The sequence below is a fragment of the Pangasianodon hypophthalmus genome, chromosome 25, assembly GCF_027358585.1.
Source record: "Pangasianodon hypophthalmus isolate fPanHyp1 chromosome 25, fPanHyp1.pri, whole genome shotgun sequence".
NCBI lineage: Eukaryota > Metazoa > Chordata > Actinopteri > Siluriformes > Pangasiidae > Pangasianodon > Pangasianodon hypophthalmus.
In genome coordinates this window covers 2943116-2968140 of record NC_069734.1, presented here as the reverse complement: position 1 = coordinate 2968140, position 25025 = coordinate 2943116, and the positions used below count along the sequence as shown (strand labels likewise).

The following is a 25025-nucleotide window of genomic DNA, read 5'->3' as shown; positions in this document are numbered from 1 at the left end:
CGTTCTGTTGCACTGTGGAGCTTCTGTCACTAAAACAAATTCCTCGTATGTGTAAACATACCTGGCAATAAAGCTCAAGCTCAAGCTCCGTTAATGTCGTCAAAAACACACAGTTACAGTTAGAAAAAGTTCCACAAGAGGGCGCTAATGCACCACGGTATTAGACAAGTTTGGGAAAATTACAGGTGATCTGGAAGGACTGAAGATGTACAGAAGTCCAGAAAGGCCATGAGTTATTTATTTTCTGTTTTCTCTACTGGTATCTCGATGACAATTTATTTTTCTCGTGATTTCAACATAGCGAAAGTTATTTTCCAAGATCACGTAGCGGTAGCGTACTAGTTCTACGTCGTCGTGGCCAGTGGCATGCTGTCATACGTCATATTTTGGTGTTATGGCGATTTTCACCTTGACAAAGGTGAAAATATTTCGCAAGCTGCAAACCAGCTCTCAAACATCATGCGGTAACCGTGGAGACGTCCCTGTCCATCAAATAGGCTGGCAGCGAAACGGACCACTTGTTCGGGATCACTGAAGTGTCCACGACTTCTTAAGGAAACTGTTTAGTGCTGACAAACGTACAGAGATTTCCTCTCGTGTCAGTCCCTGATGAAAGAAATAAACGCGAATACACGCATTCATGATGTACAGCATGTGTGATTAATCATGTATTTCCACTTCATGAGGAATATAAGTCATGATATCAAGACAACAGCACAGAAAAGTATAAATAACTCTCTGGACTTCGGGAAATATCCGTGTTCCCAAGCGCTTGGCTTTCATTGAACGTGATTCTGTTATATACTGTTTTTTGTTTTTTTGTTTTTTTTTTTAAACTGTGTCTCTTGTTTAGTCCTCATATTTCTGTCGTGTGTGTTACTGCAGATATGACCTGATCTTTTTTTTTTTTTTTTTTTCTTCCCTCTATTCACAGGTTTATGTACGGTTGAGGCCGTTCTTTAGAGAATTTCTTCAACGCATGTCTCAAATTTATGAGGTAGCTGTGTTATTTTTTTCTTCTTCCCCAATTCCATAGCACACAGTTGTACACAACTCGATCAGTGAGAAGTAGTGAGAACTAAAATGCTGTTAATGTCTGAGATTTTAACTACATGTATAGATTTTGTCATTTTAGTATCTTTTTAAATAAAATGGCATTTTTACATTCTGATTGTTTTAACTGCTTTAAAATGGAAAACATATGTATTGTGTATGGAATAAAAGAAGACATGTTGAATAGCTCTAATCTGAAAATAAATAAGATTTTATCTTTTTTTCCCCCTCAGATCATTCTTTTCACCGCCTCGAAGAAAGTTTACGCAGATAAGTTGCTGAACATTCTCGATCCGAAGAAGCAGTTAGTTCGGTAGGTGGATTTCTCTCTCTCTCTCTCTCTCTCTCTCTCTCTCTCTCTTTCCCTGGTTTTTTTTTTTTGTTAACCTTTTCTGAAACTTGAGTAATTTTATCTGAACAGTTTAAAAACAGTTTTTTTTTTGTAAATGAGTTGCAGCGAAACTGACAAAAACAAGCTTTTACATATTATTCAGAATCATAAACTTGCATCAAGTTACAAACACTGATTACAAACCTATCAGTTGTGTATTAACGTACAAAACGCTTCTCCGTTTGATAATCGGGCTGTGAGTCGGCTAAATAAGGAATAACGCGTGACAGGGAGTGCTGTGAGCGGAAAATAATCAACGCTAGGGTGGTGAGTTACTGTTACCGCGCTAAAGTTGATCATTTTCCTTTAACAACACGCCCTGAAGCGTTTTATTCCTCTTACACCGCAGCAGTTTGCCATCGGTTGCTATTTTTAATTTATTAAATAACGCCAGAACAAACTCCTTTGTCCTGAAGACTTTGCTGTGGCGGAAAACCTACCGAGTGTTTGCTACAAAGCGCTGACACTGGAGACTCCTTCCATAAATGTTACACAAACCTGTTCTAACATAAAACTTCACCACATCAACGATCATTCGCTGTTCTTTATTAAATAAAATCAAAGGTTAATGTTTTTTAAAATCAGTTTATCTTTAGCCGGAGATGTGGATGATACGAGCCCCCGTGAATGAGCCGTTACTATAGAAACGATAACGAGCGCATTAATATTAACCTGTAGTTACTGTCCAAGCTGCTGTTATAGAAGATTAATTTTGAGAATTCAACCTTGCTGTGAATGAATATTAATTAACAGTGAATGTTTGCTTCTTAATATTTATGATTGTGATGAAATCAGGCTGTGAGTTGGAGAGGCAGCGAAAGCAATTCTATACATATATAGTTAATAAAAAATATATCATAAATTAAAAAAATCATAAAATATTACATTTACAGTGTAGTGTACTGTAGTTATAAAACACCTGCGTGAATATATGAGAAAAAAAATGACCTTGGTGTGTTTTATAGAAACACAGAAATGACACAAAATGTCTGAAAATAATATGCATCGTCTTAAAGCTTTGAAATTTGAAGGTAAAATTGTGTTAACAGAAGTGTAACTGTAATGAAATCCTCGCGCTGGTGCGCTGTGGTTGCTTTACTGGCTGTGATGACAGCGCAGGTGAGAATCGGGTCAGACGGACAGGTGAAGAGTCCACGTGATATTCAGGTGTCAACTCTTTGGTCTGTCTGCATTATTCAGTCTTCTCCTGCTGCAGCCGTGGAAACCAATACATTTTCCTTCCTCTCTTTTCCTTCCTCTCTCTCTCTCTCTCTCACTCTCTCTCTCACTCTGTCTGTGTGTGTGTGTGTGTGTGTGCATGTGTGTGTTTCAGGCACAGGTTATTCCGCGAACATTGTGTCTGTGTCCAGGGAAACTACATCAAAGATCTGAATATTCTCGGCAGAGATCTCTCGAAGACCATCATTATCGACAACTCGCCACAAGCATTCGCGTATCAGGTGAGACGACGTTCCCCGTGAAATAAAACGTCTTTTCCACTAGTTGTATCAAATAAGCCCCGCCCCCGGATGACCTGACGCCGCTGTCCTCGATTTAATGCCAGCCTCCAACTTATGTTTAAAATACTTTTGTTAAAAAAAAAAAATTAAATAAGATCGAAATTTCAGCTTAAGATCCTATTTTTTGTTACATTTCTTAAATTAAATTGTGTTGCTCTTAACGATAATAAATAAATAAATCGTAATCTTCACTGACAATAGATAACCTTAAACAGAAGTTCAGGTGAATTGGGCCAATCCAAGATCTTTATTTACATATTTATGCACGTTAAAAGTGACGTTAAAAGTGACTTTCAGAGTTTGTTCATTTCTAAGTCTGGTCTTTATCATTTTTATTTAAAAAAATACACATTTGGTAATAAATAAATAAGTACGTAAGTAAATAAGTAAATTCCTTCACCAGTATACAGGTATTTAATCTGGACGAGAAGGCAAACTGTAGGAATCGCTCTTTATGTATTATTTATTTGTGTATTTACTCACAAGCCTAATAGGCAGCTAATGAGATCATCATCGTGTTTGTTAATCACAGCTGTCTAATGGGATCCCGATCGAGAGCTGGTTCATGGACAAGAACGACAGCGAACTTCTCAAGCTGGTGCCTTTTCTAGAAAAGCTGGTGGAGTTGGTACGTCACTTACAGCACGTCTTCTTTACAAGCTGCTGCTTTATAATGAAGGAAAAAGGTGTCATGTTTTACTGTTTGTCTTTTCTCAAGAATTTATTTTTGGCTTAATGGAAAATTCTGTTTAGAGTCAGATTTATTTGCACTAGGGGTGTAACATAATGCTTCTATCTGAGTTCTGCTTCTTTCTTTCTTTCTTTAAATAAATAAATAAATATGAACACCACATGTAGAAACGTGGCTTAACTTCAACTAAGCATGAATGAATGAAAGAATGCCGTAAAAGTATTCATATCTGTATCTGTTTAAACTGCAGGATCTGTTTATTTGGTTACATCGCTAATACATAATAGTGGTGTAAATCTCAGGCTTCCACACGATATGATACAATTTCGCTTTATAAGACGTCGATTCGATATTTTGACGATATCACTGAGTCTGCTACGATACGATTTCGATTCATAAAGCAACCATTTGATATTTAACAATACCACTGAGTCTAGAATGATAGGATACAATTTTGATTATTTAAGGCAGCGATTTGATATTTTGACGATGCCACTGAATCTGATTCGATACGATTTTGAGTCATGGCGCAATGATTCGATATTTGCCGTTACTCTGAGTCTGCTAAGATTCGAGACAGTATCCTCTGATCGATATGTGACCAACGTTGTTCAGAATTTGGAGTAGACCTTCTTTTAATTTAACAGAAACTCAGCTTGCTAGACTGTTTTGATTTTATTACACACCAGTTTAAAAATATAAATAATTTTTTACTCACTCGTTGTCTGTCCTTTTTTAATAATAATCGATTTATCATTGTTGCCTCGATTCATTTCAGATCGACGCATCGATCCAGATTGTGCGGTAGTCATTTTTACATTTTTTTTTGTCATTTTGTTTTCCCTCTCCAGAATGAGGATGTGCGACCGCACGTACGTGAGCGCTTTCGTCTGCACGACCTGCTGCCTCCTGACTGAAGCGCGAGTCTCAGGATTTCTGCAGCCGAACACAAGTAATAAAGCCTGAAAAGAACGACGGAAAACCAGCCTTTCTGTTTAAAAAAAAAAAAAAGAAAGAAAAAAAAAAGCTGCCTTTTTTATTTCCTTCCTGCTGTTACAGTCCTAACAGGAGGGAAAAAGAAAGAAGGTTTGATAGGATTTCTAAACTCTGGTGCACAGATGTGTAAATGAGGCTGTTCCTTCTCCGAGTCTCAGCACTCGGAGTGTTGTTAGGTTTGGTTTTCTTTTGTTTTGCATGTGCTCGGTCTGTCTTTTCAGTCGCTTCATCCACTGAAGTGAACGTGCACAATGTTAAGAAGAGGAAGATCCCGTTTATTTCCTTTGGCGCTCCAGTGGAACTCTTTATTTTAAGGAAAAAAAATGATTACTTTTGATTTTTATTATTCAGTTATTCATCTTAAAGCATATTATCCAGTGATTATTATGTATTATTCAGTAATTACAGTGAAACCGATAGGAAAAGTGTGTAGTTAGGAATGTAAGTCTGGACCAGCCAAACGTTTAAGGGGGTTTAATACACTCACCGGCCACTTTAATAGGAACACCTGTACCCCTGCTCAATCATGGAGATTGGGGGAAATGATAATCATTTTTAAAAAAAAATGTAGCTTGCTCTTTTTTCCAATCTTCACCTGTCCAGTCTGGGAGAGTCTCTATTACTGTACGTAGTGTCAGATTCCTGTTCTTAGCTGATGCGTTGTGGTCTTCTGCTGTTGTATCCCATCCGCCTTGAGATTCGATGTGTTTTGAGATGCTTTTCTGCTCATCACGGTTGTAAAGAGTGGTTATTTGAGTTACCGAAGCCTTACTGTCGGCTCAAACCAGTCCGGATGTTCTCCTCTCATCAACAAGATGTTTCTGTCCGTGCTGCTCACTGAGACTGGTGTGTGTGTGTGTGTGTGTGTGTGTGTGTGTGTGTGTGTGTGTGTGTGTGTGTGTGTGAAAATCCCAGGAGATCAGCCATATCTGAAATGACCCTACAACCGTCAGAGTCACTGAGATCACATTTCTTCCGGGTTTGACGTGATTGGCTGATTGGAGAATTGCAGGAGTGAGCAGCTGTTCCTATTAAAGTGGCCAGTGACAATTAAATATTTTGCTACGTTTTCATGGAGGAGGTTGCGAGATGTTTTATAAAAGTATTTCAACATCTGCACCTTCAATACATGTCATTCATACTAAATTTACGATTTCAAAGAACGCCACCCGAGGTCACTTTTTATTATTTTTTACCGTTTTAAGTTTTTATCAAGTTTTTATTAATTTTTTGTATTAGATATATCTATTTTTTTAAAATCAGTGTTCATGGTCCATTATGGTTTAGTATTCATTTGTAAATAAGTGTTGTAATGTAATATCGAGCGCTAAAGTAGCATGATGGTTCATTTTTTTGTGCAAACTGAAATCACCCACGTCGCAGTGGAGCGCGTGAGAATGTGGGTCGTAACAACAACAACATCGATTAAAGTGATCCAGTCAAGCATTTTTTTAAAGAAGAAAAGCGATTTGCCAATAAATCAAATGACACTTTCACTTAACACGGTTATGCAGAATTAGTAAAATGAGTAAAAATGTCTAGAAAATGGTTAATAATCTCATAATGAGGCTGAGAAATATTAGATACTTTGAAGTTTTTCCTTACTAAGATGTCGTTTTTGCAGTGTTGATGTGCTAGGTTTTCTTTTAAAAGCACTTTTTGCTTTGCCAGCTTTCATGGTCCATGAAGCATATCCAAGGGGTCCGTGATTTAATAAAAAAAAAAAGAAAGAAAGAAAATAATTTTTTTACAGTGGTGGAAACCACAACTCAACATTATTATCCAAGTTATTTTTCCTGTAAATAATGTCAGCTGGAATGTAATGACATTTTCAGTATTTAAAAAAAAAAAACAACAAAAAAAAAAACAGGTTATTTGGGTGAAAAGTTAAAAACAATAATGTGTTTAATTTTTTTTTTTTTTAAACAGTTAAAGGACTGCAAAAAGTTTGAAAGCCCCGGTGAAAAGGATGATTTAAGGTGCTTGGACCCCTTTCCATTTGCGATTTGCTCCAGTTTTCCTTGTGGAGTTATATATATATATATAATTTCTGATTTTTAAGGCACTTTAAAATATATGTATAGCATGTTACACAATTTTGAAAGGAGATTTTGGGAAAAAAAAAATTCTAATTAAAATTAAATGCAATACTGAACTTGTATAATTGAAATTTTAACACAGTTAAGTCTAAATTTAATGCAATAATGAAAGCAGAATTTCAGATTTTGGCGCTGTAGTAGTTCATTTGTATCTAATCTAAGGTTTGTATGAAATTTAACTACATGAGCGTTTTGTCTGCATCACTCAGTTGGACTGAGTTTAATTTTATTTTCTCCATTTTATTGAAAGCGTTTGCGCTGTTAAGAGCGTTAGACTGCGTATCTGTGAGCTCTAAAGCTTTCATATTTCTGTATATGAATATTAAAGTTCCTATTAAAGTAAATTTCCTTTTTAAATCCCCTAAATCCATCGTAGGAAAAAACAAGCTTCTGTAAAATTTGTTGTTTAAATTTGTAATAAATAATTGCAAAGCAATATGGGAGGAGAAGTGATCCCAAGGATCCTACTCTATTTAAAAAAAAAAAGAAGGAAAGAAAGAAAGTGTGTACTATTCTTTCTCATTGAAAGAGTTCACGATCAGTTACATAAAGTATGCAAATGGATTTGCGTGTATTTTATTAATGCGTTGTACAAAACAGCAGTCGTTGTTTTATTTTTTATTATCCTGCCCTGCATGTGGTGTTGTGTGAGATTTTTGTCCTGAGTGCAAAAATTCAGCTGTAAATATTTGTGAGACGTTTTCAGGCACATAATACAAGAGACTTATTTTCCATTTTTGTCAAAAAGCTGGAGTTGAAATCGCTCGGCGACACGAACGTCCTTAACGTAAGGAAACTTTTTTTTTTTTTTTTTTCTGGTGTTTTTGAATTCAAAAGAAATGCCGTTCATTTTAAATGGAAATGTATTTGTTATCTTTGTGTATTTTTTTTTTTTCCTCTTTACTGTGTTACGTGTGTGTTTGTATATTTAGTTAACCCTCAACCTGAATTCATGGCTGTTTTTGTGGGAAAGACTTTAATTAAATTTTAACCATGGCAGTTTTTCTGCAGAAACCAAACCGTTCCAGATCTTTTTTTTTTTCTTTTATACATCTGTCTTTTAGCTGCATTAAATAAGAACCATAAAAATGCTAACATAAGTTGTAAGATTGTTCGTAACTTAAAAGTGGTAAGTCTGTATAAAGAAAGACTTTCCTTTGTCTAATATAACTCTTTTCTTTGGGAAATATCTCTCATTATGTTACTTTCTTTAAATTGTTTTGGGTTTTCTGGCATTTATTATCTAATTTTTATTTTCTGCCAAATAACTCGGTAAAATACTTATGTAGTTCTGATATTTTATTTATTTAATTTAATATTTTCTGCCAAATAACTGTTAATATTTTACTTTCTAAAAAAAAAACTTCTGATGTAGTTTTGGCATTTTATTTTATTTTAATTAATTAATTAATTTTAAAAAAATTTTGCTGAATACCTGTCAGTATTTTGCTCTCCAAAAAATCCTTAAGTACTTTTTCCATTTTAGTTATTTATATATTTTATTTATTTATTTATTGCTAAATAAATGTCATCGCTTTCTATGAAGGTCATATCTGTACTAATCTATGAACAATTTATATCATGTTTTAATGCATTCCTAAGGCATTATACACATTGATACACATTGTTAAAATTATTTATAAAAATGCGTTACACTAAAGCTTTCTTTATAATGCTTATGATTCATTATGGATCATTAATATTGTGCATTATAAGTCATGTTCATAACACGTTATGTCACTAAGCCCCACTTTCCATAGTGCATTATGAGAAGATATAATGGTATCATTTTTGTGTTATAAGCACTACTTATAATACATTATAAACAGTGCTACTAACTGTAATGCCTTTTCAAAAACAGTTATATGTATGCTGTGTATAAGGTCTTATGAATGCATTATAACATGTAATGTAATGATAAGCCTTCATAAAAAGTGTTGTTTTTTTTTTTTCCTGCCGAATAACTCAGTATCTTACTTTCTTTAAAACTCCTTATGTGGGTTTCTAACAGATACAGAAATATAAATTAATTGTTTTGCAGTTTATCAGTAATGAAAAACTTAGAGTCAATGATTTAATCATTAGAATGATAAAGTTAAAAATATAGTGCAAAATCATGTAGGATGGTTTTGAACATCTACCAGGTGAGGGCTGATGTGTGCCACACACTCAGGTACGCAGGTAAGATTGTGGGCTTTTTTATTTATTCTTCTTATATTTAATATCTTAGAGTTCCTGCCTTGTATCTCTTGAAGGAAATCTCCACCTGAAACACATTAAATACATTTATATTGAAATATTTCTGATGTCTTTAGTCTTACAGGTGCTGATTTGTAAAGAAATCTCGGATGTTGTTGAAGATCACATTAATTATAAAGAATAATATTCAAATTGTTCAGGGTTGTTCCTTTAAGACCATCTCATACCTTGATGTTAATAAAATACAAATTTGGACAACTAGCTAGTAAGACTAATTACACTTTTATCTGAACTTTATGCTCAGGTATTTAAAATATCACTATGTTGGATAAATGTTTAACAAAAAGCGATGGATTTGTAGAGAAATAGCTGTAAGGATTCACAGTTTGCTTTTCTGTGCAATTTCCTGTGGGGCTTTCGTAACAAGGACGCACTAAAACCTTAAAGCAAGATGTTCTGTCTGATTTTACTGGCGTGATTTCTGCATCGCTGTTGTTTGTCGTTAATGTGAAGTCATCATATTAATGATGTGAGAGAATCACAGGTATGATTCTTTCATAATACATAATTACATCACACTTCTCTCTCTCTCTCTCTCTCTCTCTCTCTCGATGTGCTAATTCTTCAGGAAGCAGTCTCTCAGATGTTTGTTCCGATGCTCAGGTGTGTTCCTCCTTAAAGCAGGTGTTAATTAATTAACGGCTCTAATAAATTATTCAGAGCCATGATCCGACTCTCCAATCCTTTCGCACCTGTTCCTTCCTCTTGTTGGGTTTAATTAGGTTTCTGCTGTGGGTGGGGTTTGATGGAGAGGACACTGGGTGTGTGTGTGTGTGTGTGTGTGTGTGTGTGTGAGTGACATACACTGCTCAAAACAACCTCTGAGGCACAGTTTCAGCTTCACCGCTGCATTTTGTGGACTAGACATACCTGAGCCTGGAGGAGGCTGATTTTTATTTATTTATTTATTTATTTATTTATTTATTGCATGCCTTATTTTATTTTATTTTATTTTTTGAGAAAGTGCTTAAATGACCCGACAAATTTCTAATTATAAACTTCAGTTTCACGCCTTAACAGTTCATTTCAGGAGCTCTTGATTGTATTGTAGAAGATGTTCCATTACAGATGTTTATTGCTTTTTACAGCCTGCACTTTACTCAGTAAGTCTGTCTTTATGATCAGTTATTTTTCCTGAAGCGAGTGTCTGTCTGTCTGTCATTCTATCTATCTATCTATCTGTCTGTCTGTCTGTCTGTCTGTCTGTTTGTCTGGGTTTTAACTGCAGGATGATAGATTAAAATAACATTTTGATGGTAGGATTGAAAGGATGACAGGGACAGATTAAAATAACATTTTTAATTCATAGGCTGTTATCTATCCCAGTGAGTTTTATTAACACGTGTAAAGACTTTTCCTTTTTACTTTTCAGTAACGGAGTAGATAAATATGTTTTTTTGTTGTTTTGTATAAACATTTAATCAAGTGCCGAAAGTTTCATTTGGGACAAAACTGTTTGATTTTCCTCTTAGAGGAAAAAACATGCTTGGTTTAAAATGAAATATTTTTTGTTTTGTATGTGCTTTATCATATTCAGAAACATTTGTTTAAAAAAAGGCTATTAGTGAAAAAAAAATGAAATAAAGAGAAGGAAAATATATATAGGCTATGTGAAAATAAATATGTGTGGGGGGGAAAACCTTGTTAATATTGTTAACAATAAAACAAATATTATTGCTTTTGTTATTTTATTATTATTACTATAGCATTATTATTATTATTAGTAGTAGTAGTAGTAGTAGTATTAACAATAACAACGCATTAGTAGTAGTAGCAGCAGTACTATCTTATCATTAAAAACAATAACAAAAATTATTATTATTATTATTATTATTATTATTATTATTATTATTATTATTGTGAATGAGTCAAATGAAAACACTAAACATAAATTAGAATTGAATCACCTTTTTTCTAGAAGAATCCAGACACTCTTTAAACACTGGAACACTTGCACTGAATGAAATGGAGATTATGTAGGAAAAATTATACACATTTGTGAAACCTATTTGCAATAAACTATGCAAAATAAAAAAAAAAAAATTAAGGTTTTCATCTGACTCATCCTTGTCTTCTTGTTGTTGTTGTTCTTCTTCTTCTTCTTCTTCTTCTTCTTATTCTTATTCTTATTATTATTACTGTACACAGCATTTGTCTTCGGTGAGCCCACAGTCTTGAAGACCCTCATCACCCGCCGGAACGAGTTCAACTCCAAATCCAGGGAATCTGCGAAAACCCGAGACGTCCTCATGGAGAAAATTCACTCTTTGAAAACTGAAGAAACTGATGAGAAGGAGGAGATGAGGGTCAGAACCAGGTTCAGGTCAAACCTTTATCAGTCCCGGAGCATGAGTAGTAGACCCAGTCTCACCACAGAGTCCCCAGATCTTACCTCTTATCTAAACCTCCTCAGCGGTGTATACCACCCCTCCCAGCCCGTACTGATGGACGGCTTCCTTCGGGCTCTGGTTTGTCTGTTAGCTAACGGAACACAGTGTGGGTGGCAGGCGGATTTAACCGCAGCGCTGGTGTCGAAGTTGAGCGGACCGCTGATGTCCTTCCTGTCGTCCGTTAAATCTCAGACATGTCCATTAAACACCTTTCAGAGAAGTGGAGATCCAGCTGGGGCGCAGTCTCAGCTCACGGCCCTTCGTGAGTTGCTGAGTGCCATCTTGTCTCTACGGCTTTCCGACAACTTTTGGACTGCGTGGAACAGCTTTATGGACTTGTCCTTGTCTCCTTTGATGTCAAACTTCTCCTGTTTCATAGTAGACTTTCTTCAGTCTTTAGTGGAACTGGTAACAATCGGACTGCAGTTTGGCTTCGAGGCACCTACGCTGAACCAGACTCAACATTGTCCTCAGGGTGAGTGGTTGTGGTGGTTGTGGTGGTTGTAGTTGTGATGGTGTTCAGACTTTCTCTAACTTTAAAACTTCATATTCTAAGCTTAAAATGATAAAATGACAATTTAGCATTAACTCAAAGGCAAATAATTTCTTTTTCTTTGTTTTTTGATATACAGGAGACCTAAAACAACTTCTAATATGGTGAGTGTCAGCATGTCCTAGTCTATCTCTCATGCAAAAAGGGTTTCTTTAGGATTCTTGGGATAAGAAACTTTTGTGATGGACAAAAAACTCCTGATGATTTTGAACACAGATTCTAAATTCATTTGGTGGGCCATAATGAAACCTTCACTGGGCCATGAGTGTCACGCTCCTGCTTCATCAATTCATTATAGAACCCTACAAATGAGTTTTTCAGTTTCATGAAATGTTCCTTCAGAAATCTACAGTCACCAGCCATCCAAAAACTCCTGAGGAAACTTTTCTTCTGTTTCAGTCTTTTAGAATTGGTTTCAGAAACAGATGAAGCCCAAAATCGCTCTATAAGAAGTAAACTGTGTCAAGTTCTGCCTCTTAAACTGGCTTTGTGCTGTATGATCTTTTGACCAAGTTTTGCTCTCACAGGCAAAAATCGGACATTGTAAAAGAATCTGAAAGAATTTAGTTGTAAGTTGAGATGTGAGCAGCCGGTTTAGTGCCACTGATGGTCCAAAGATGGCTGACGACAAAGTTCTGGCAGAGGGATTAAAATCTCAGAGTGTAAGCGCTGTTACGACGCTTGTTTAAAAGCCACCAATAGGAGGACGGCATAGGATAACGCAAAACTCACTACAGTTACAGACACGGTAGCAGATATGGCGTAATGCAAACAGAACATAATGGACAAGAAAATATCCTCATCACCTCAGGCTCACTTTAAAGAATGTATTTATGCGAAACCGTTTTCTACGTTGACTTTCAGATCACGCTGATCGCTGATGCAAGCAGAATGTAATAATTTTCTTTAAACGCAGGTCTATCTTTAGAGGATCTTCATCATATAATCTGACATGGAGAACACACACTGTTGTAAAACAGTCTGTTATAGAATTTGGCCAAAAATTTATCTTGTACATTGTGACTAAAACGGGCTTTACTTAGTCATTGTACCGATGAAAAAGCGCATCCCAATCTCCACTGACTGATTAATACCAAAATAATCTTACTCTGCTTTCAGCAAACTGGCTCTTAAGAGAACTTGTTTACAGTTTTAAGGAAATTTCACACTTTTTTTTCCAGTGTACTGGAAAAGTCTTAAGGATTCTTTGGATGGTTAAAGTTTCTTAGCTTTCTAAAGAGGTTTTAGAAATTCTTAAACTGTAGAAACTTTATGGGGATTGATAGAATTTTTATTCCTGTGAGTGTATAGCTATAAAAAAAAAAGTACAAAATTACATTCATTAACTATTTTTAATCATTTTTGCAATGTGAATCAAAAAATTAACGCTTATAATACACTGTAACACTAACATTATAACACAGAGAGGTTAGGTTAATAATTAAGGACTGTTAAATGTAAAAGTTAAATGTACAAGGCCATTTTAAGAAAAAAGACAAGCAAATGTGAAGAAAGAAATACATAAAGAAAAATATTGCCAATAAGTATTAATGTTTTTTTTTTTAATCAGCCTGCATTCTTTAGAGGTGGTGATATTAAAAATGTTATGAAATGTTTGTTTGGTTTTCTCCAGGGGCATTAGCCAGAATCTGAGCTGGTCCTTTGGCGATCCAGTCCTGAACATGTTTTTGACTCTCGATGTTCCTCCATGCAGCTATACAGACGTGGAATGTCAAAGTGCATATAATATCCAGAGCAGTCGCTCTGTCGCCTCTCCAGTGGACGACCCTATAACACGACTGACCTGCGATGAACAGGATGTCACACACCTCAATAACACCCTCTGTGCAGAGATTATAGGCAGTAGATCTCAGGTTCCTGATGCTCTATATTATGTTTGTGAATCTCTGAGTACCCTGTCCCACTCTGAACTAACTCGGGTATGGAGAAACACTTGCCACATGATCGAGTTTGTCCTATCACCCCTTTTGGAACCCTGCCCACCCTCACCCTCAGAATCAAGCCAGAGAGTTGCACGGTCCACACTTAGCCTCAGCCAGCTTTTCTGCAACTACGCGAACTGGACGTCAGAGGACGTCATCGACCCGGGTCTGGTCACTATGTGTAGCGACAATGACCCTGAAGCTTTTCTCAGAGGTGTGTGCAATAACATTTCTGTGATGCAGGCGCTCATCGAGAACCCGAGCAATAGCTGGGTATGGGAGTACTGCGCGAATGTGTCTGATAAATACATGGTCTGGCAGTATTGCGTGTACGAGCAATGGGCTCCTCAAATGCTTGACCCTTCTATTGTGGCACTGTGCTGGAATAATGATCAACTGAGAATGGAGAAGCTTCTGTGTCAGAGTATGGATTTTTACATCATGATTTTCTCCAACAAAGAAAATATCTGGCTAACACCCAACTGTACTGAGGTACCTACATCTACGCCGAACGACATTAACACTCTCGTATCGGAAATGTGCCAGTACTCGAATTGGCGGAACTTAATGACAATCTCCACAGATCAGATATCCCTGTGCATCCAAAATGATGAGCCTCGATTTGTGAGCGAGGTCTGTGCCAACACCTCATTCCTCGCTGCATTGGTCCTCAACAAGGACATTGATTGGGTGCAACTATATTGCACACACTATTTTAAAAGTTCTCCAACAGTCCCACCTGTAGTCTCCAGCACCACAGTATCTCCAACAACTCCACTGATCTCCATCACATCATCATCAGTCTCTCCAACAAAGACCTCAACAGTGCCCACTCTTTCTAGCACAACCCTTTCTCCATCACTTGTCCCAACAACCACATCAACATTCGCCACTCTTTCTCCAACAGCCCCTCTGACCTTCACATCAGCATTCTCTTCCAGTGTTAATTTCTCTCCAACAACAGTTCCACCAGTGTCCTCCAGCATTGCTTCCTCTTCATCATCCCCCAATGTCATTCTTTCAAGCACATCAACCTTTCCTATATGGCTAACACCATCTCCTTCAACGTCTACAAATATCCCAACAGCTTCTAACCTCACGCTTTCTTCATCCCTCACCAAATTTCTTGCAACAGTCTCCCCATCCGTCTCTACCACCACTCTTCTTCCTATCATCAGCCCGACTCTCTCTGCTAGTGCACTCTCAACCATTTCACCAACAGTCTCCCCTACAACCTCGCTAACTACGAGCCCCCCAACTGTCCATCCTACAATTCCCAGCATGTCTGATTTGTGTAAATATTCAGCCTGGGCTGTTTTGCCAGTGCATCCATCTGTAATTGGTCTATGTTGGAAATTTGACATGATAGCATTCCATCTTAATGTTTGCTGTAACATGACATTGTTAGCACGCCTAGCCGTTGACCCGCAGAACCAGTGGTTGAGGTCTGTGTGTTCTGATAACGACACGTCAGACTTGCTTCCCAAAGTTTGCCTATACTCGGAATGGACCAAGCCCGTCATTGTAGACATGACCGACCTTGCTCTTTGCGCTGATCTCGACACGGCAAACTTCGTCCACAAAGTATGCGCCAACACCACTGTTCTACAGAACCTCCTAGCCAATTTGGACAACACCTGGTTGCTGGAGCAGTGCTCCAACCTCACCGGTTCTGGCAAAGAGAATCTGATGGGCTTCAAGCCCTCTGAGCAATGTCGGTACACAAACTGGACAGTGACTCTTCCTGGTGCAGCTCTTCTGGCACTGTGCTGGGATTATGACCAAGCAAACTTCATCTCATCAATCTGTGTCAAACCTGCTGTGCTGTCTCATATCGTTCAACATCCTTCCAATCTCTGGGTGAGCGCTTTGTGTGCCACCTGCTCAGACTTCACCAGGATCGCCCAGTCCAACAACACCAACAGCAGCAGCTCGAGTAATACGAATAACACTGAGTTCCACCCTTGTCTGGTGAAAGAGTTGATCATCAGACTGAACTGGTCATGCGGTATAGACTTGAACGCCATTTGCCAGCCAGATATCCCTCAGCTTCAGGTGTTTCAGGCATTCCTGCGCTGTGGCGTGGAGGTTCTCTTGCCCCGTATGGAGAAGATGATGACCACAGAGGTGGCTTCGATGGTCAGACAGGCTACAAGTTTGGGGGTAATTCTGCTGCTTGTTCTGGAAGAAAATGGGATGACGACATTGAGGGTTACTGATAACATTGGACAAAGTGTTCTGGACTCCGTGTCTGCTTTCCTGGAGAAGGAAACGAGCTTCAGCAAGAAGCAAGTGCTCCTGCAGTGCTTTGCGGTTAGTTTTTTTTTTTTTTTGTTTGTTTCTAGTTAAAGTCCACAAGTTTGCGTATTCTTTAATAACATGTAATAACATTTGCCTCTTTCTGATATTGTCAGATGAAATATTTACCCCACCATAGCCAAATTCTTCTTGGATCAGTGGATTTTTGGTCGTTCTATTTTCGTGTCATTAACCAAAAAGTAAATTAACAGAAAACAAAATAAAACATGAATGGTTATTTGATCATTGTTTCTAAGTTCAGGCCGGGCAAACGAAAGTCATCATCTTTAATAGAAGATACAAAATTTAAAAGCCACTTGTTTTTCTTTGTAAATAATTTCTAAATCTTTGGAACCATGTTCTGAAATGATTATAGGCTTGGCGAGAAGAGGGCTGTCCTGGGAAAAATATTATTGCACGTGTTTCATGATTGTGGCGGAGCAAAAGGCTTTTTCTCAAGGACTATTGGCTATGAACTTCGACTCCGTGACGCACATTTTGCAGAGACATAATCTTCGATATCTTTGTGGAGGACAATCCTCTACTCATCATGTCTCTAACCATTTCAGTATTTAGTTTCAAAGTCATACCTAAAGCTAGCTAAAAGAGAGAGGCGTAGGCGAATTGGCTGCCGCTGACTTAATGAAAAACTGACTGTTTTTCTGTTTTAGTTTATTTACGATTTACTTTTTTAAAATATACAAATAAGGAAAAGAAGCACTTCTAAATTTTGTAGCTGCTATTTCTGGTAAGAAAAATGACTTTTCGTTTCTCCTGGATAGTAAAAGAATAATCAAAAAACTCTTTATGTTTCAGTTTCTTAATTTATTTAATTTCTGTTACAGACACAAAAATAAAAATGACCAAAGAAGTACACAGACCTTCCTGACAGATCTGTTCTAGCTTTGCTGGTTGTTTATACACTGCCGTTTAATATCAGTTTATTAAATTTCTTTTTTCCCATAGATTAACAAGATTTATTTATAAAGCACATTTAAAAAAGTGCTGTATGTCGGATAGAGTGATGCAAAAAATAAAACAGCATGATAAATTTAAAAAGAAACAATAAAATAACATAAAATAACAATAATAAGAACAAAAGAAATAGGTTGGATTTAAATTGTAAGATTCAGCTACCTTTAAAGTAAAGTTAAAATTTTAAATTGTATTTAAAATTAAATTGTAATTGTTTTAAATTGTAAATTGCAGTCTTCTGTTCTCAGCTGTATAACTCAGACTGTTTAAAATAAAATAAATTGTCATGGTTTCTTAAAATGTAAAAAAATATATATATAATGTAAAAATAAATGTTTAGAACATTATACAGCTATGCAGTTGAGAGTAGATGATTTGAAAATAGAGGACATTTAAATAAATTTAACTGATAATAAATATATTCTGTTAATTGTCATATTCAGTAAATTAAAGATTTTTTTTAAACCTAAAAAAAATGTTAAAATAGTGATATTTTCTTTTTTATTTTTAAAAAACAACTATACCAATGTTTAGATTAGATTTTAGATTATTTTGTTAATTGGCAATATTTATTTTGCATTGTTGTAACTATTTAAATGTGAATGTAATGTAGCCGTTATTTCCAGGAATTTCTGAGATTTATCATTAATCTGGATTATTTTAGGGGTTAATTACTTAAGAGTGTCCGTTATCAGTGTCGGACCTGTTGTCTGGTGTAACTGACTCGAGGTGGAAAGGTTACTACCTGGTGTACGATGTCCATCCTGTCACTGATATCGGACATTTCACGTCTCGTACATGTAACATTAACCGAGTGACATTTGATTTGTTGCTTACATCGACACTTAACTCTAATATCCTGTGTTTATTGTTGTTGAACCTGTTTTTACATCGATGTCGGTATTGTAGATGGTATCATTTGATGCTCTGATGACTTTTTCCATGCCTGCTTCAGGTGTAAGTATCACGCTTAAAGGTGTGTGTGTGTGTGTGTGTGTGTGTTTGTTTCAGAAAGTCCTCACCAGCCTGATGCAAACAGGAAGAGATGTCACCAGCGATGCCTCTTTTTTCATCAAGGTTAGAACGGAGTCCTGGTTTACTGTAAACTGTGCGTGCACTTTTTTTTTTAATACATAACATTATTCTTGTAGATTTAGCTTTCAGTCTTCTTTTGTAGCAATATTTCCAGATCCCTCTGGCACGTCTGAGAGCAGTGCTGAGTTCAGTGGACATGAACATGATGAGACTGATTTTGCAGTACTATAACCGGAACCAGGAGAACCTGCAGGTGAACCCCCCTTCAGAAATTTCACAAGAGAGGAGAGAATCATTTGTAGTGTTTTTGTTACAGCCTTTAAAAAAAAAAAACCAACACATTTGAATAAATAATAAATATGTACAGTTGAGGTCAAAAGTTTACATCCCCCTTTCAGAATCTGCAAAATGGGGTGAAAACTTTTGAACAGAATGGAGATGTGTACATTTTTCTTATTTTGCCTAAATATCGTATTTTTTCATTTAGTACTTCCCTTCAGAGGCTACAGAAGATAGTTACATGTTTCCCAGAAGACAAAATAAGTTAAATTTACCCTGATCTTCAAATTCAAAAAGTTTTCACCCCCCGGCTCTTAATGCATGTTTTTTCCTTCTGGAGCATCAGTGAGCGTTTGAACCTTCTGTAATAGTTGCATATGAGTCCCTCAGTTGTCCTCAGTGTGAAAAGATGGATCTCAAAATCATACAGTCATTGTTGGAAAGGGTTCAAATACACAAAAAAAACCCCAAAGAATTTGTGGGAGCTGAAGGATTTTTCTGAAGAACAGCAGGCAGTTTAACTGTTCAGGACAAACAAGGGACTCTTGAACAACTATCAGTAAACAAAAAAAACACAGCTGTGGATCATTCAGGTAACAACACAGTATTAAGAATCAAGGGGATGTAAACTTTTGAACGGGGTCATTTTTATAAATTCAACTATTATTTTCTCTTGTGGACTATAATGTAAACATCTTTTATGTGAAATATCTTATTCAGGTCAGCACTAAATAAACAATAACATGCATTTTGTATGATCCTCTTATTTCGGTAAAATAATAAACATTTTGCAGATTCTGAAAGGGGGATGTAAACTTTTGACCTCAACTGTATGTACTTGGGGGGAAAAATGCTTTGACTAGCAAGTTTTTTTCCTCATAAATGTATGTATCAAAGTTGATCATAATGAAGCAATAAGCCAAAATTTTATCCCTGAAAGGAGGCTTTTCTCTGCTTTTTGTCGTCATGGTGAACATTAGCATAAAAATGGCAACAATATGACAAAATACATTGTTCAATAAATAATTGAATTTATTATTAACAATATTCGCAGTAAACAATTCGTCCACCAATTCGTGCAATGTAGTCTGTTAAGCCAAAGTAAGGTTTGGTTGCTAAGCAACATAACGGACAAAGATCACAGTATTTCTATAGTATGGACAGAACAATGCTTTAAAAGTGGCATTTTTTATTGGTTTCAGATCTGAAGCATTAATGCAGAATTTAATTATTGTATTGCAGTCACAGGTGTGTGTATATCAAGGATTTTACAACAGCTTCGAACACGGCTCAGCCAATCAGATTTTACAAAGCTAATTTTACAATAGGAAGAAAGCTTAAATTAATTTTATTCTAGCAGGTGTGATGTATCAATATCAAGTCAGGTCAAGTGGGATTTATTGTCATTCCTCCATATAACTTGTATACATTTGAACAAAATTTAGTTTCTACAAGACCATGGTGCGCAAATTTCAAGTTAAAATTTCAAGTTATTCATTATCTGTAAAGTTCAAATTCACAAGAGCGTGACACGAGTCCAGAAATATACAATAAGTACAGGGCAGTTTATTTATTCTCTCCTTCTTCTACATTATCATTTGTATATAATGTATATTGTTATATAATGTTTCTTATTGGCTCTTGCAGATAATATTCCTTTCTTCAGATCTTTTTTTTGTGTCATCAGTGTATCTTTAGGCATCCTGTGTTTGTGTCCTTTCTTGTAGCTGACTGAGGACTATTTGCACACCATGGTGTCTGTGCTGCTCCAAGTCCACCTGAGACGAGACGAGACCCTGTTTTTTGACCTTGGCCCTCTCCTGAGCCTCGCAAAACCAGAGGACATCAGCTCTCTGCCTCCCTTACAAACCAATATCATTGTGTGAGTGAGTGACCCGTTTTTCCACAAGCACTCTAAGCTTTGTAATGTAGCCTGGTACATAGTTTACTCTGAGTTTACTTTACAACTGAATCATTAAGTATTTAAATGAACAGGGAGGGAGACACGGTAGCGCTGCAGCAGGGGAGCGTTATCACCACTATCACAACTCCAGGGTTCGACCCTGAGCTCGGGTTACTGTCTGTGTGGAGTTTTGTGTGTTCTCATCATGTCTGCGTGGGTTTCCTCCAGGTTATTCCACTGTTCCTGTGATAGGTTCCTGAATAATTGAATGAATCAGAGTGTCTAAAGCCCTGTTTGATCTGAATTAGTTGTACAGAAAGAGGTGGTTAATGGAATTATTACTGGAGTGTCTCTGGGATTTTAGTCCTTTCCAAATCTGTCACGCGCTCTTTCCTACATCTGGGAAGATCACACCTTTTACCTTCTGTAACAGGACCTGTAAGAAAACTCCAGGTGATATACTACATCCGTCCGAATTGACATGTTGGAAAAGATTCCATTATGTTCTGTAGAGGATTTGCACCTTTTCTTCAGTATAAAGACACTTCAGTATAAAGACACTTTTCTATCCTCTCACGCTGAAATCAAGTCCGAGTGTAAAATGCAGAACAGTAAAATATCAGAGATATTTAAAAGGACGTGTCAGAGAAGTGACACTTCTGGGGTTTTTTGTTAGCTGTTGAGTTCCTAGCATGAGTACAGTGTAGCTTACCTACATTTTATGGTCATGTGACCTACTAACGATCAACTCGCAGAGCCACAAGCTCTACATCAAGCAGTTATAATAAAGTTCAAAAGAATCAGTTTTGTTTCAAAGATATGAGGTGTATGTAGTAATCATATATCCTGTTTGAATCGATCAGTTACTACATCAGTTACTACAGACATCATCCAGTGCAACTTAAAGCATATATGTCTGGAAAACTAATCTGACTAATTGACTATGGACAATACAAATTCAAATTCAAATTCATAGCATTTATTGTCATGTGCACAGTGAGGAAAAACAAGTGTGGATGGGTATAAAATAAAGGCTTATTGGGTTAAAAAAAAAAAAGAAAGAAATATCAATATATATATATATATATCAGTGATGGTTGATGCAAAACTCCAGTTGAGATAAATTTGTGAAAAGACAAAAATAGGGAGCCATGAACATGACATTATGATCCATCAATCTGTCCCTCAGATTAAACCTGATTAACAGCACCATCAGCAGTCTGTCACCGGAGCAGCGTCAGGCTTTCGGCTCGTGGTTCAGTCAGTCTCTCAGCACGGCGAACATGGCAGCAGGCGGCCCGTCTTTCATCCAGGACTGCGGTAACCTGATCGCGTACCTGCCGTTCCGCAGCTTCCAGCACCTCTCACCTGCTCAGGTAACAGCCACCTTTTCTGCGACACCCGAACCTTCCTGGCTCTGGCTGAGGGTTTATCACCGGTCACACGGCTCCTTTGTGAGGGGACAAGTCTGCAACTTCGTCGTCCGTAAGCAGATACGGGGCCATGAATTAAAAATGGACGTGTAGTGGGTGCTCAAAGAGCGAATACAAAGGAAGGTGTTTGGAAATGAATTTCCTGCCAGGATTGAAACTGGACACTGGACATTATTGGACATTTTATTGTGCAGTATAGTGTTTCAGTTTGGTTATTGATCATCATATGAAATCATTCTGCCTTTTTTTGTTTGTATATCCTTTTTTTTTAGGTCTTAAATGGCCTGGATGTTCTTCTGAGGAACGATTTGGGCGCTGTGAAGCAGCAGTTCGTAGCTCAGAGTGTCATTGGTGTATACAAGAACCTCACAGCAGAACAGTTCAGAAGGTTTGCACATGACGTTCATCCTGATAATCTGAAGTTTTTTTTTTTTGAGGGGTCGAGGCAAGAAGAACAGGCTTTTCACATGGCGAGTCTGTGCAAATCAGTTCGAAAATATTGGAAAAAAAATTGATTGACTTTCTAAAGAGAATTGACCTTGTTTTTGTTTGTTTAAATAGTTTAATGTTTAAAGTTTATTTGTTTTTCATTCATGTACAGATCCTCAGGGCACTTTTGGGGGAAAAAAAATGAAAAACTGAAAATATCTGACCATAAATTTAAATCTAAATTTTCACTGCCCCTTTTCATTCATCATTTCAGCAAAAATGCAGTATAAACATATCTATGGCCTCAAAATCATTTAGAAATGTTAAGTAGTGAACCTGCAGCTGAGTTAACATAGCGAGCTGCTAACCACACTCATCGCTTGTAGCTTTCCCAGTAGGGTTCTGTTTAAACAGAAACATGAACGCTCACATGCTAGCTAGCTGTGTTACATCTTTAATGGTGATTGAAAAGCTATCTGTGAAAGATGAACCATATCATATCCTCACTTTCTGTTTCTGTGTTAATTATATAAGATTTGCTAGCCAAAGTTATGAAGCTAGCTCTCTGGAAATCTCCACCAACACTGACACAATAAGGAACAAGGAATTATCACCTTCTGTATGAAAAGTCCAGAAGATATTTTATAATATTTAAAGTCAAAATTTTATCTCAATAACATCTCAATAACTTCTTATGTAACTCTCCGCTAGTTTCATTATCATCTTGATTCACATGATTTTGAGTGAATGAAGTGCTATCAATGCATTTTAGGTTAGCCACCTTGACATGCCAAGCTGACGTGAGTGACCTGCTAGCGTATGTGGACACCAGTGTGTTCCCGGTGATCCAGGAGAACATCAGGACCTGCGTAACACAGGGCACGAGTGTTCCCAGCAACATGGTGAGGCCTGTAAATTAAATGAATTACCCCGAGTGTTGTTTTGACACACACACATGCTAGTTATAGTTCTTATAAGTTGTCCTGAGTGTGTTGTGTCTCTCAGATTTCCAGTGTGCTGTTTTTAAACGGGTCCGAGCTCCAGTCTCCTGCCGCTCTCAGTCCTCAGAAGATCTCTCAGCTCGCACCGCTCCTGCCTCTGCTGGGGTCAGAGTTTCTGCAGCAGCTCAGCCAATCGCAGCTCGTTCCTGTCTTCAGTGCCCTCACCTCTGTTCCCTTCACACCTACACAGGTATGGAGTGTATCTGCCTTACTCTGTTTCATACAGTGTGGAATACAGTCAACTCTGAAAATATATGCACCCCTCACCAGGATGGGCGAAAAAGGATAATATAAAACATTTTAAACGCAAACATGTTATACAATAAATAATACAATTATTAAGAAATATTTCACGCAACACTTTTCACTCAAACTATTCACTTTTTCTCTAAGTCATGTGGACTCATATGTCATATAAGACCGAACAGGAAGAGGAGAAGTATGGAGGCATGATCGAATATTCAACGTGTAGCTACCGATAAATTTTCTAGAGAGTTGCTCTACTTAGGAAAACATGTTAAGTTGAAAGAAAACTGTACAGCTCCCTCTCATCATTACACACAACCATCTCATCGTTGACCTCCAGAACTCCTAAACAATAAAGAATTCATTTCCAGTCACCAGCTGTTATAATCTTATATGCTCAGGATTTTCAGAGAGGTCAGAGGTCACATGGGGGCTTTTAAGGGTCAAGCTCTGAGGGCACAGAAACAGGTGGGAGGCCAACAACTGATAGGGAGTGTGTGTGTGTGTGTGTGTGTTACTGTAGAAGCGTTTGGTTAGAATTGCATGACCAGTCAAACATGTGGCTCTCCACAGCCATAAGGTAAGCAGAAAGAGGACAGAAGTGACACAGGAGATGAAAATTAACCACCTTCCCAATAATATCTGTTCTATGGTGGTCCCTTTCCGCTAATAGACAGGGTAGAGGGGCGCCAATACATTGTGCATAGCAACAGGTGGGCTACAGTCTACAGGGCTAGTAATTCTACACCTTCATAGTGACCTGTGTGGAAGACAGACCGGATAAACTGGCTAATAATTGTGTTTTATATTTGGGGTGGGTGATACAAAAAAAAAAAAAAATTACATCATATGATATCACGAGGTAAATCGTGGAAAATGTAGGTCTACAAATATAAATAATTTAAACTGACATGGGTGGAAAAAAATTCTAGTCATTTTAATAAATTCAATATTAAATGTTAAAAATGACTTTTAGGTTCACTACAAAAGTTCAACACTAAATCAGCAGCTTGTGAAGGCTATTTTTTATGTTAGAAAAAGATACCAGGATACCATGCAATGTCTCAATATCAATATTATATAATATAATATGCAATATCTCAGAAAAATAAACTGAGACAGAATTTATCACTTTCTCAGTCACGGTATTATTGCGTCGTATCACCCTGCCCTAATTTAATATTTCTTTTAAATAACGGAACATATCTGGACAGGAGTTTCAAATAATTATCAATTTTATCAAATTTCTCATTTGTTCTTTCAGGCTGCTGTGATCATAGACAAGATCTCATCCAGCTTGAATGTAAGTAGCTTTTGTATTGAAATGCAGATAGAGTGTGTGTGTGAGTGTGTGTGAGTGTGTGTGAGTGTGTGTGAGTGTGTGTGAGTGTGTGTGAGTGTGTGTGAGAGTGTGTGAGAGTGTGTGAGAGTGTGTGAGAGTGTGTGAGAGTGTGTGAGAGTGTGTGAGAGTGTGTGAGAGTGTGTGAGAGTGTGTGTGTGTATTTGTACAATACAAAGAGTGTTATGAATA

The 25025-nt window shown here is 37.0% G+C and overlaps 2 protein-coding genes across 2 annotated transcripts in view; both read left to right on the top strand.

The window, feature by feature from the left end:
* Positions 1-7769, top strand: part of ctdspl2b (CTD (carboxy-terminal domain, RNA polymerase II, polypeptide A) small phosphatase like 2b) — a 15486-nt gene extending 7717 nt beyond the window's left edge. Inside the window, exons 9-13 of the mRNA XM_026937715.3 lie at positions 935-997; positions 1287-1366; positions 2778-2904; positions 3497-3592; positions 4507-7769. Coding sequence (XP_026793516.1) covers positions 935-997; positions 1287-1366; positions 2778-2904; positions 3497-3592; positions 4507-4572 — 432 coding nt within the window. The 3' untranslated portion in view covers positions 4573-7769. The remainder of the gene's footprint in view (positions 1-934; positions 998-1286; positions 1367-2777; positions 2905-3496; positions 3593-4506) is intronic.
* A 2067-nt stretch (positions 7770-9836) lies between these two features.
* Positions 9837-25025, top strand: part of strc1 (stereocilin 1) — a 28914-nt gene continuing 13725 nt past the window's right edge. Inside the window, exons 1-12 of the mRNA XM_053229289.1 lie at positions 9837-10112; positions 11158-11874; positions 12032-12056; positions 13586-16208; positions 18180-18245; positions 18346-18456; positions 20210-20364; positions 21575-21761; positions 22091-22206; positions 23020-23149; positions 23253-23438; positions 24759-24797. Of these exons, the coding sequence (XP_053085264.1) occupies positions 10064-10112; positions 11158-11874; positions 12032-12056; positions 13586-16208; positions 18180-18245; positions 18346-18456; positions 20210-20364; positions 21575-21761; positions 22091-22206; positions 23020-23149; positions 23253-23438; positions 24759-24797 (4404 nt within the window). The 5' untranslated portion in view covers positions 9837-10063. The remainder of the gene's footprint in view (positions 10113-11157; positions 11875-12031; positions 12057-13585; positions 16209-18179; positions 18246-18345; positions 18457-20209; positions 20365-21574; positions 21762-22090; positions 22207-23019; positions 23150-23252; positions 23439-24758; positions 24798-25025) is intronic.